At 47.0% G+C, this 12,013-nt stretch overlaps 1 protein-coding gene across 1 annotated transcript in view; it reads right to left on the reverse strand.

Moving 5' to 3' along the window:
• Window positions 1–12,013, reverse strand: part of LOC147105031 (cyclin-dependent kinase 18-like) — a 108,629-nt gene that overhangs the window by 77,784 nt on the left and 18,832 nt on the right. Inside the window, exon 2 of the mRNA XM_086011052.1 lies at window positions 3,011–3,157. Within this exon, the coding sequence (XP_085867178.1) occupies window positions 3,011–3,128 (118 nt within the window). The 5' untranslated portion in view covers window positions 3,129–3,157. The remainder of the gene's footprint in view (window positions 1–3,010; window positions 3,158–12,013) is intronic.

The raw sequence follows: 12,013 nt of genomic DNA on the forward strand, positions 1-12,013 counted from the left end.
TCCGTGTTGACTCTGCCTAATCATGTTGTGGTTTTCTAAGTGCCCTGTTACCACATCCCTAATAATAGATCCTAGCATTTTCCCTACTACGCATGTCAGTCTTGGGGTGTTTTACTATGTTAAAGGCGCTATATAAATGCAAGCTATGTTCTGGCCGTGTCCTTTGAGCAAGAATGGCACTGCTGCAACATGGATAACAGGATAGGGCTGTCACATCAATCTTGTTCTGATAAAAGCACTGCGTGATGCTCAGCAGAGTGAGAAGATGAGCCGTTTGTTCAGGGCCCCAGCTATCCATTCATGAGCCACGTGAAAGACACGGTGTCTAGCTAATGTCAAAACGATGCTACACAAATCTGAAGGATGGGGAGAAGTAACGGCCAGTTCTGCCAGCACCTTGAGTCTAGTTCTCATTATGTGCACTGCATTAACTCTTCTCTATTCATTCTTAGCTTCCCTAAGGTTCAACTCAATTGTCTATGATTTTAATGGTTTAATTATACAGTATTTGGTGAAGGCCCATGAAGATCGAGACAGTGGTAACAGATGCCTTGAGGGTAAGTGTAGTAACGGGAAAGCGTAGATTTGGGCAGGGATGACACACAGGTTGAAGGAGGCCTTTGCCAGGCAGTTGCTGGACAAATAGCAACCAAAGAAAATATTGCTTTGTGAATACAGACACAAGGGATGGAGTCAACGATATCTGTTGGTGTTAATTAGATACGATCCTGTAAATTAAGAATACAAATGAGTCATTAATGGCGCTTTAGATTAGCACAGTGTGGCCCCCTTTCTCTAATGTTATAATAACATCACCTTAAAATTAGAGCCAGGCTGTTCAGGAGTAAATTGAGGAAAGCACTTTTCCACACAACAGGTAGTGGAAATCTGGAATACTCTGACCCAAAAAGCTATGGAAAAAACCCCAAAGTCTTGCATTTCTATAGCGCCTTTCACAACCACCAGACGCCCCAAAGCGTTTACAGCCAATGAAGTATTATGAAGTGTAGTCACTGTTGTAATGTGGGAAACACGGCATCTAATTTGCGCACAGCAAGCTCCCACAAACAGCAATGTGATAATCACCAGATAATCTGTTTTAGTGATGTTGATTGAGGAATAAATATTGGCCCAGGACACCGGGGAGAACTCTGCTGCTGTTCTTCGAAATAGTGCCATGGGATCTTTTACATCCACCTGAGAGAGCAGGCGGGACCTCGATTTAACATCTCATCCGAAAGCTGGCACCTCTGACAGTGCAGCACTCCCTCAGTACTGCACTGAAGTGTCAGCCTAGATTTTTTTGCTCAAGTCCCTGGCGTTGGACTTGAACCCACAACCTCCTGATTCAGAGGTGAGAGAGAGTGCTACCCACTGAGCCACAGCTGACATCACACATATGGGTCTTGAGAGCTTTGAATACTGAGGTGGATAACTGCCAAGCTTGATCCTGCCCACCCTGACATCCAGACACACATTTTCAAACAGATAGCTTGCCCGATTGTTCCCTACCGATGACAGAACATAAGAACATAAGAAATAGGAGCAGGAGTCGGCCATTCGGCCCCTCCAGCCTGCTCCGCCATTCAATAAGATCATGGCTGATCTTCTACCTCAACTCCACTTTCCCGCCCAGTCCCCATATCCCTTGATTCTCTTAATGCCCAAAGATCTATTGGCCTCAGTCTTGAATATACTCAACGACTGATAATCCCGAGCCCTCTGGGTTAGAGAATTCCAAAGATTCACCACCCTCTGAGTGAAGAAATTTGCCGCTTCCCGGCTGATGGTTTGGCGGAGAGTAGCTAACCTAGCTCAGGCAGGAGATCAGGCCTCAGACCTTCATGGACTGTATGACCCAGTTACACACGGGCATCACCAACTGAGCTGCTGGATAATTTCTGCTCCTGAAATGTATATGACCAAGCATCAAGAACAAGGAATTCAGCTCTCGCTGAGGCCTTGCCAGGGGCGTACTCAACCTTCCCGGCATCAAAGAAAGAAAGACCTGCATTTCTATAGCGCCGTTCATGACCACTGGACATCTCAAAGTGCTTTACAGCCAATGAAATACTTTTGGAGTGTAGTCACTGTTGTAATGTAGGCTCCCACAAACAGCAATGTGGTAATGACCAGATAATCTGTTGATTGAGGGATAATTATTGGCCAGGACACCAGGGATAACTCCCCTGCTCTTCTTCGAAATAGTGCCACGAGATCTTTTACATCCACCTGAGAGAGCAGACTGGGCCTCGGTTTAAAGTCTCATCTGAAAGACGACACCTCCGACAGTGCAGCACTCCCTCAGCACTGCACTGGAGTGTCAGCCTGGATTTTTTGCTCATAGTCTCTGGCGTGGGGCTTGAACCCACAACCTTCTGACTCAGAGGCGAGGGTGCTGCCCACTGAGCCACGGCTGACACTGGATCCAGTGGAGATCCAGCGGCTATCTGGGTGCAAAATTCAAATATCACAAAGTTTCACTGTTTCTACTGCTTGGTGGCTCCACTGATTTAAAATATATACATATATTATTGAGTAACCTATGTGAAGTGTCAAGGCCCACAGGATACTGAATGCTCAGTCAGTAGTCTAACAGGGATTGATCGATCAGTCAGTAATCTAACAGGGATTGATCGATCAGTCAGTAATCTAACAGTCTATCATGACACTATTTTGAAGAAGAGCAGGGGACATTCTCCCCAGTGTCCTGGCCAATATTTATCCCTCAACCAACATCACTAAAACAGATTATCTGGACATTATCTCATTGCTGTTTGTGGGATCTTGCTGTACGCAAATTAGCTGCCACAATTCCTACACTTCAAAGGGTAATTCACTGGCTGTAAAGCACTTTAGGCTGTCCAGGGGTGGTGAAACACGCTATGTAAATGCAAGTTCTTTTAACAGTGTACTGACTGGACAGTCTATGGGGGTACTGGGTGGTCAGTCAGTCTAACAGTGTACTGGGTAGTCAGTTTACAGTCTAAGAGGATACTCAGTCACTCACCATCGTTCCTCCTGTTGTTTATCTGGTTTGTGATCTGTTCCTGAAACTCCGCGAGTGACTCTTCAATGGTCTCCGTCCGATGCACTGACAGTGAGAAACGACGCTTAAACTTTTTCATTTTATTTATTCTAGTTCCAAGCGATGTAACTGCAAGAAAAGAATGGGACTGTGTGAGCTGAGGAAATGCTTTAGCAAAATACTGCGGAGGCTGGAAATCCGAAATAACAACAGAAAACGCTGGAAAAACTCAGCAGGCCAGGCAACATCCATGGAGAGAGAAAGAGAGTCAACAGAGTCTTTGACCTGAAACGTTGACTCTATTTCTCTCTCCACGGATGTTGCCTGGCCTGCTGAGTTTTTCCAGCGTTTTCTGTTGTTATTTCTGAAGAAATGCTTCCCCATTGCTTGCCATAAAATCACAAGGAAGCAAAATAGATTCCAACATTAAATTATTCCAATGTACTTAATTTGTGAAGGTTCCTCAGAGACCTCAGAGGAAATCCTGACTGGATTCTGCAGCAGGATTTAATTACAGATTCACCACACAACAGTAGGGGTCTGGCAAACAGCAAGGAGAACTGAAGGAACATAGGAACAGGAGGAGGCCATTCCATTCCCCCCATTGCCCCGTGGCTGGATTGATCCAGGGTCTCAGATGTGAGAGATGCACTGCACTCTATGGTCCTAGAAGAGACTGGGGTCTTCTATCTACCCTCTTAAACAACATCAAGCGGATGTAGACAGGTTAGTTAAATGGGCAGACAGGTGGCAGATGCAATTTAATATGGATAAGTGTGAGGTAATATATATTGGGAGGAAAAACAAGAAATGGGAATCTACACACCATGGAAAGATGCTGAAGCATGTCGATGAACAGAGAGACCTAGGATTCAAATAAGGTGTCAGCCCGTGGCTCAGTGGGCAGCACTCTCTAGGTGGGAGGGGCTATGAGTGAGCAGGTGCTTGGTTACTGCAGGGAGTTGGAGTGAGTTTGTAAAAAGTTGGGGGTGGGTTTTTGATGTTTTTTTCAGGTTTTAGGGCCTTTCTGGTACTTAAACAGCAGCCAGGTGGCCAGATGTCTGCTGAGGGACCTGGAGTGCCGGGCCCGGGGTGCTGGGTCCGGAGTGCCGGGCCCCTCAGAAGACAAGGTTCCCAGGATGAATTTATTCAGGGGAGAAAATGTTGGGGGAAGGAAGAAAAAAAGGCCCAAAGATTTGGGCCGAGACCCCAAGAGGTTTGGAAAAGAAAACATGGTGGTGGTTCAGTGGGAGGATAAGGAGATACGAGCTTGGGATATTATCCAGGCGGTACATGAGGACTGCGGCGAGGGAAGCCTCTTTGCTTGCCGACCAAAGCCAAATGTTGGGTTCGAGGTGACGATCAGTGGCCGAGAGGAGGTGGAAAGACTTTTACTGAGTTTGAAGGTTGGAGATAAGTTCTTGGAGGTATCTCTGCTATATTCGGAAGAGGTGGTGGTCTCATTCTTAAACCTGTCGGTTTATATTGAGGACGATGTGCTAATCAAAAAGTTGGAGTCGTGGGACATTAAAATTTGCTCGGCAATAAAGAGGAAATACTATCCAGGAACGCGGGTAGCAGATGGAACCCGTTATGTAAAGTGCGGTTCCAAGAGTGGGTGAAGTCATTGCCGTATAGCATGAAATTCAAGACAATGGAAGGAGTGCAGTACTTCCGGTTACTGCATGATAACCAGGTGAAGGTTTGTTATTATTGTCTTGGACACGACCATCTTGTAAGAAGCTGTCCAGACTTGTACTGTTATAACTGTTGCGAGTCTGGACACATCGCTCGGAGCTGCAAGGCGGAGAGCTGTGGGGTGTGTCACAAAGGCCCCACCCATTGTGAATGTGTGGCAGAAGGAAGCCCCTTGAGTGATGAGGAGATGGGAGGAGAAGAAGGAGCAGGAGGTGTGAGTGAAGCGGCTGGAGGAGCGGAGCAGGCAGAGGACACAGCTGGTGAATGGAAGGAGAAAAGAGCGCAGGAAGAGGCAGAAAATTGCAGAGCAGAGAACAGGATGTAGATGGTGGAAAACACACCAAGTACAGTGGAAAAGGACAAAGACAGCAGCAGGCAGCACGGGTCGAGAGCAGAGTCGAGCCATAATACAGCTCGGCTCTCCCTAAAGAATCTGGTGTCTGCGGGGGGAGAGGAGGCGGTGTAAGTGTAAGTGCTCCAAAGAAAGACAGGGAGTCAGACATCTCGGGGAGCAGGAGGGGGCAAGACAAGGAGAGGCTGCAAGAGGCAGGTGCCTTAAAGGGGCAGCAGGACGGGAGTGGGGAGACAAAGACGCCAGAAGGGAGCGAGATAGGTGCGGATGTGCCATTGTCCCAGAGAGAGAAGAAACAGGGAGCAAAGGTCAGTGGTGGCGATGAGGCTCAAGGGAGTGGCATTGTTGGAGAAACCGCGATAGCAGGAAGACTCTCTAAGGGAGATTATGTATCTGACAGGGAGCAGGGATGGGAGGTTACAGAAGAGCTCGAGAGTGAGGAGTCAGAGGGGGACAGAAACATGGAAGTGGGAGGTGGGGTGGCATCGTGTGGAAAGGGAAAGGTTAGTGAGGGGCAGAAGGAGGGAAAAGGGGCAGCTCCTCAGCCCAAACCTAATGTAAGGAAGAGGCTGAAACTGCAGGGAAGGTTCAAACAGGAGGTGAAAAAGAGCTGGAGGCTGCAGGAGAAAGCAACAGCTGCCCGAAAAGTTGGAAAGGAGCATGAGAGGAGAGAAATACCAGAGATTAAATGATGGGGGGAATATCAGGCACACTTCCCTTATTCGGAGCCATGATTACTGATCAATTTTTAAAGTACAATAGGTTAGTATATGTTATGGGAGACAAATTAACTTCAGATTTTGATGTTAATATGTGGTGGAGGAATGGCTGTGCAGAGCGGCGGAATGGATTTGTATGCTACAATGGAATGAACACGATGTTGTAAGTGTTTTTAATGTTCAATAAATAATATATAAAAAAACGTGGGTAGCACGCATGCTTCTGAGTCCTGAAGATTATGGGTTCAAATCCCACTCCAGAGACTTGAGCACAAAATCTAGGCTGACACGCTAGTACAGTATTGAGGGAGTGCTGCACTGTCAGAGATGCCATCTTTTGGATGAAATGTTAAACTGAGGCCCTGTTTGCCCGCTCAGGTGGATGTACAAGATCCCATGGCACTATTCAAAGAGCAGGGGCGTCCTCCCCAGTGTCTTGGCCAGCATTAATCTCTCAATCAATATCACCAAAACAGATTATCTCTCAATCAACATAACAAAAAACAGATTATCTGGTCATTATCACTTTGCTGTTTGTGGGAGCTTGCTGTGCGCAAATTGGCTGCCACGGTTCCCACATTACAACAGTGACCACACTTCAAAAGTACTTCATTGGCTGTAAAGCGCCTTGGGACGTCCAGAGGTTGTGAAAGTTGCTGAATAAGAACAAGTTCTTTCTTTCAACAGGGAGATTCTTGTTTAAATTACACCCTGTCATTACACGGAGAGTAAGTCAGTAACTTCCCGGGTCACAGCTGCTGTGAAAAGGTTTCGATTTACAATTACGGGCTTTCATAGCCAGAGTCTCAGACCGTTAGCATGTGATCTCTGCACAATTTAATGCTGCCTCAGAGAGCAACACAATCACAACATTTGTTAGCAAAATAGAAACAGTGAAACTACTCCTGGGAGGTGGGGGTACGGTCTCATCACGACATAGTTAAAGGGGCCACGCCACCTGGCATTAATACAACAAACAACAACCTTTAATGTAGATAAACGTCCCAAGGTACTTCACAGAGGTGTACGGAAGAAATGGACACCAAAACCAAAGGAACATAAAGATTCGGAGGGGTGAAGTGAGATTTGTAAAATATAATTCGCTGTTCGTTGTGACTTGGCTGAATTTACTGTACCAGCATGCTTCGAGAGTTCTGCAAACAAACCGTTAAACAGATTTAGTTAACTTCTGTAACCCGTTTAGATATGGCGTGAGCGGCCCCTCGCCTACAGATTTAGTTAACTTCTGCAACCTCATCAGACAGGACCTCGAGAGTTCTGTAAAACAAACCTTTACGCTGACTGAACGATGAGGAACTCCTGCAGCCCCTTCAGACATGGCGCAAGCGGCCTTGAGGACCATTGACTACAGATAAGGGGAAGAGATACCCATGATTGAACAATCGTCAACGTGGTCTGGGACGTGGACGCATTGGGAGGCCTGCCAAGCTTTGGGTATAAAGGAAACAGTGCGGGAATGCTTGGGAATGTCGCAGTGATTCGGGCGACTTGACCGGTTGCACAGAAAGAAGGGCCTACTGGTCACCGCCAAACTGGTCACTCGCCGGTGTTAGTACGTATGTACGCTTATGCTTGCTCGTTGAAGCTTATGCTTGCGTGTAAACTTGACTGATTTTAAGTGAAGTAGTTACCCTGAAATCTTTGTCTCATTGTCGTTATTCTGGTTCGGGTCCAAACTCTAAGGCCGGAATTTTGCCGGCGCTACGGGGGCGGAGTTGGAGGCGGGACCGCTGGCAAAAATTGCAAAGATTGACAGCGGGGCAGAAACCCACTGTCAACCTGCCTCCAATCAATCTTCCCAAGTGTTGGGTCCCCAATTTGCGCGTGGACCCGACACCTCGCAGCGGGAAGAAGATTATAGCCACTTAACAGCCTGTTAACAGGTTGTTAACAAGCAGTTAACAGGCTCTTTTTTCCAATTTTGACACTTCTACTTCGTGCTTCCCGACGTCTGGACACCACGCCAGGTAAATGTGACATGTTGTGAGTCTGCTGTAATGTTTCTGCATTGATGACAGCTACAGAAGTGGTGTGAAGGATCCAATGGTGCACTGGTGAGTTTCAGAGGCAAGGTAATGCAGGGAAATTCATTTTTAATGCATTTAGACTTTTCTGTAGGTAACAGGTATTGAATTGTATGTCTAGTCCCACCTCATTGGGAGAACCTCTCTCACCAGTGACAGATTGCTTCTGTAACCTCACCTGCAGCTGCCATCTGTTCCAGCCTAAGGAGGGAGTCACTGGAGAGCCTGGGTGCAAGAGCTCACCTGTGAACAGTCATTGTCAGTGTTTGCAGCACCTCAGTGCTGTCAAACACTGAGAAATCAGCTGTCAAAAAAATATTGTGTTTGGTCCCTTTAAGAAAACCGGCAGATGACGCATCATCAAATGACGTCATCAGACCGGCTCCCTCTTAATTGGCCGGCAAGCCGGGCTTAACAAGGCCAATTGATGTAAAATTGCATCTGTGGGCCAGATGTAGTTGGGGGCAGGACTGGAACCCAGAAACCATCTGACCCACTCCCAAGCCGCATCGATCGAGAAAATCGCAGCCTAAGTAACTGTCAGACCGGGATACCGTAAAGGGCCTAGTCTTACAGATTGAAGGATGATTTTGATGAACGAGGGGGAGGTGGGAAAGCTTAGGGAGGGAATTCTAGAGTGTGAGGCCTCAGTGACTGAAGACACAGCTACCAATGGTGTGGAAAAAGGAGGGTAAAATACACAAGAGTCTAGAGGCAGAGCAATGTAGAGATTTTTTTTATTCGTTCATGGGATGTGGGCGTCATTGGCAAGGCCAGCATTTATTGCCCATCCCTAATTTCCCTTGAGAAGGTGGTGGTGAGCCGCCTTCTTGAACCGCTGCAGTCCGTGTGGTGAAGGTGCTCCCACAGTGCTGTTAGGGAGGGAGATCCAGGATTTTGACCCAGCGACGATGAAGGAACGGCCAATATATTTCCAAGCCAGGGCGGTGTGTGACTTGGAGAGGAACTAGGAGGTGGTGGAGTTCCCATGCACCTGCTGCCCTAGTCCTTCTAGGTGGAAGAGGTCATGGGTTTGGGAGGTGCTGTCGAAGAATGTGTGGGAGGGAGGTTGTAGGGCTGGAGGAGGTTACAGAGATAGGAAAGGGCGAGGCAATGCAGGCAAGTCTCTTAATGTGTCTCCACACTCGGTTGTATCTCTTGGCGCCTCTGTGTATAAGCTGGGACACCTGAAACTGAGCTAGACACACCAAAAATAAAATACCCCAGGGTTGACCCTTCGTCTGTGCTGAGTTATCTGTCATGGTGGTGGGTAGGGTCACTGTGATTAGCGTCAGACAAGGTCAAGGTTCCTGCTCCTGGTCAATGTCCAGTAACCGCTGCTGAATGCGTGTTGGCGTGGACACTGGGTGAGCTCGACTGGGATTGCTTAACCTGCCGGCACTCAGCGTCCAGGGTCACACGTGAAAAGTGCTCCATGGGAACCAAAGGACTACCAGTTCCTGTGAAACCCACGTGACCTGAGCAAGAGTCAGCATCTCAACAGAGAAGGGAAGAAAATCAGAGAGCACAATGTCTTTCTGTTGCTGAAACTTTGTCTATAAAATTTACAAATACCAGTGAATGGCTTCCCATAAGAGAGAGAGAGAGAGAGAGAGATTACAAAGAGTCAAACATAGCTTTTCTTTAGCTGTTTGTAACTTGTTTGCTTGCTGTGAATTGTTTTCTTATTTTTTCCAAATCTCTGTCCTGAAGGATCTAGTTAGCTAGAAAAGAAAAACTTGCATTTCTGCATCATCTTTCACGACCTCAAGATGTCCTGAAGCGTTTTACAGCCAATGAAGTACTTTTTGAAGGCATTAATGTCGTAAACACATCAATGTTGCACGAACAAGTTAACATCGTACAAACATATTAACGTCACACAAATGCGTTGATGTTGCACCAAATGTGTTAAACCCTCATCTAGCCGTAAAGAAAAGGCAGACTTGTATTTCAATAGTGCCTGTCATGAACACTGGACGTCCCAAAGCGCTTTACATCCAATGAAGTACTTGTTGAAGTGCAGTCACTGTAGGAAAACACGGCAGCCAATTTGCACACAGCAAGCTCCCACAAACAGCAATGTGATAATGACCAGACAACTGTTTATTTTAGTGATGTTGATTGAGGGATAAATATTGGCCCAGGACACCGGGGATAACTCCCCCCACACCCCCCCCCCCCCCGCCACCTTGCTCCTCTTCGAAATAGTGCCCGTGGGATCCTTTACGTCCACCCGAGAGAGCAGACGGTGACCTCGGCCATGGGGACACCTGCAGACCTCTGTTATATGAGCCTGGTCGGCGATCATCAACAACAACAACTTGCGTTTAATGTAGTAAAAACGTTCCGAGGCGCTTCGCAGTGAGCGATGATGATATTTCCTAGCGAGTAGGACTGACTAGATGGACTGCACTGTTCCTTTCCAGGGCTGTACATTCCTAATTACACAAAAGCAAGATATGCCCAATGACATGAATCTTGTCATTCATGTGGAAATGACTTATGAAGTAATTATGGGCGGCCTGCTGGTGGCGCTCTCCAGGGAGAGTATAAATACTTGGGCATGGGCCCAGCTTGCTCAGGACATTCTTTAACAGGAACTAATGAAGGACACAACTAGATCTCCATGTTGAAAAACAGTTGATTAAAGTCTTGTTTAATACTCACACCAAGTGCCTGGTAGTTTTCTTACGTCGCCCAATATGGAGATATTGGTGACAATTCAGCATTGGGAAACCAGAATCATTTAAAAATAAGATAATATTTTGGCTGAAGAGAGGCAATGATATTCCATAAATAATATGGAGAATCCCAGTTTACAGAATCAGTCAATATATTGTGACAAAAACCTTGAAGACTTTATTGGGGGGTTTCTCTGGATCTGGCTTTTCACGCGGAATATTTATGGATTTCCTGATTCATTTTCCTCGTCGGTTATTATTTTCCCAGCCTGATGTCGAATGCAACACGGTGCCCGAGGAAGTGTTGGTTGCTATGGGTTCGGTGGTCAGTGGGAGAGAGAGGGAGAGAGAGAGAGAGAGAGAGAGTGAGAGAGAGTGAGAGTGTGAGAGAGCAAGTGAGAGACAGAGCTACCATTTGTTCAACAGGCGCTAGATCAAACAGTCAGCTCTGTTCCCATTAAAGGCGAAGAAAAAGGCACTTTGCAGAGCTGTTCGTTGAATCAATTTGCAGGAAGTATTTTTTTGCATCTTCTAAGCAGCTGTTAGACAAGAGAGGCGGCCTACACAACGGCTTTGATCTCTGGCACGGAAAGCCAACTCAGGTTGATGAAGGCTCTCTACTTGAAACGCTGGCCTGCCTGCCTTTTCTCTTTTCAGATGCTGATCGTGTATTCCTAACATTTTCTGCTTTGATTTCAGTACAACATTAATCTCTGTTCTTCGCCCCACCACTGGCGGCCGTGCCTTCAGCCGTCTGGGCCCTAATCTCTGGAACTATCTCCCTAAACCTCGCTACCTCTCTCTCCTCCTTTAAGACGCTCCTTAAAACCTACCTCTTTGACCAAGCTTTTGGTCACCTGTCCTAATGTCTCCTTAAGTGGTGCGGCGCTATATTTTGTTTGATTACGCACCTGTGATGTGCCTTGAAATGTTTTACTACGTTAAAGGTGCTATATAAATGCATGTTGTTGTCATTCTTTCTGGAACATCCAGCCTGTACCACACAATGGTGATACCTTGTGTATCACAATATATACACTCCCCACCCCACCCAAAACCATGTGATCTCCTGCAAGAGGTTAAAAAACAGATAAAAACCCAGGCCGATTTTACTTTTATTCATTCGCAGGATATGTGGGCGTCGTTGGCAGGGCCAGCATTTATTGCCCATCCCTAGTTGCCCCTGAGAAAGTGGTGGTGAGCCGCCTTCTTGAACCGCTGCAGTCCATGTGGCAAAGGTACCCCCCACAGTGCTGTTATAATTCTTTGTAGCGGTTTGGTACAGCTGAGTGGCTTGATAGGCCATTTCAGAGGGCAGTTAAGAGTCAACCACATTGGTGTGGGTCTGGGGGGTCACGTATAGGCCAGACCGGGTAAGGACGGCAGATTTCCTTCCCTAAAGGACACGGGGTACAGACACTAGAGAGGGCGGGGACGGAAACCGCAGTGGTGCAGCAGCATTTAAAGTGCGGCTGTATCTCCTGGGA

The sequence above is a fragment of the Somniosus microcephalus genome, chromosome 18, assembly GCF_052327205.1.
Source record: "Somniosus microcephalus isolate GS21.2 chromosome 18, FLI_Smic_1.0, whole genome shotgun sequence".
NCBI lineage: Eukaryota > Metazoa > Chordata > Chondrichthyes > Squaliformes > Somniosidae > Somniosus > Somniosus microcephalus.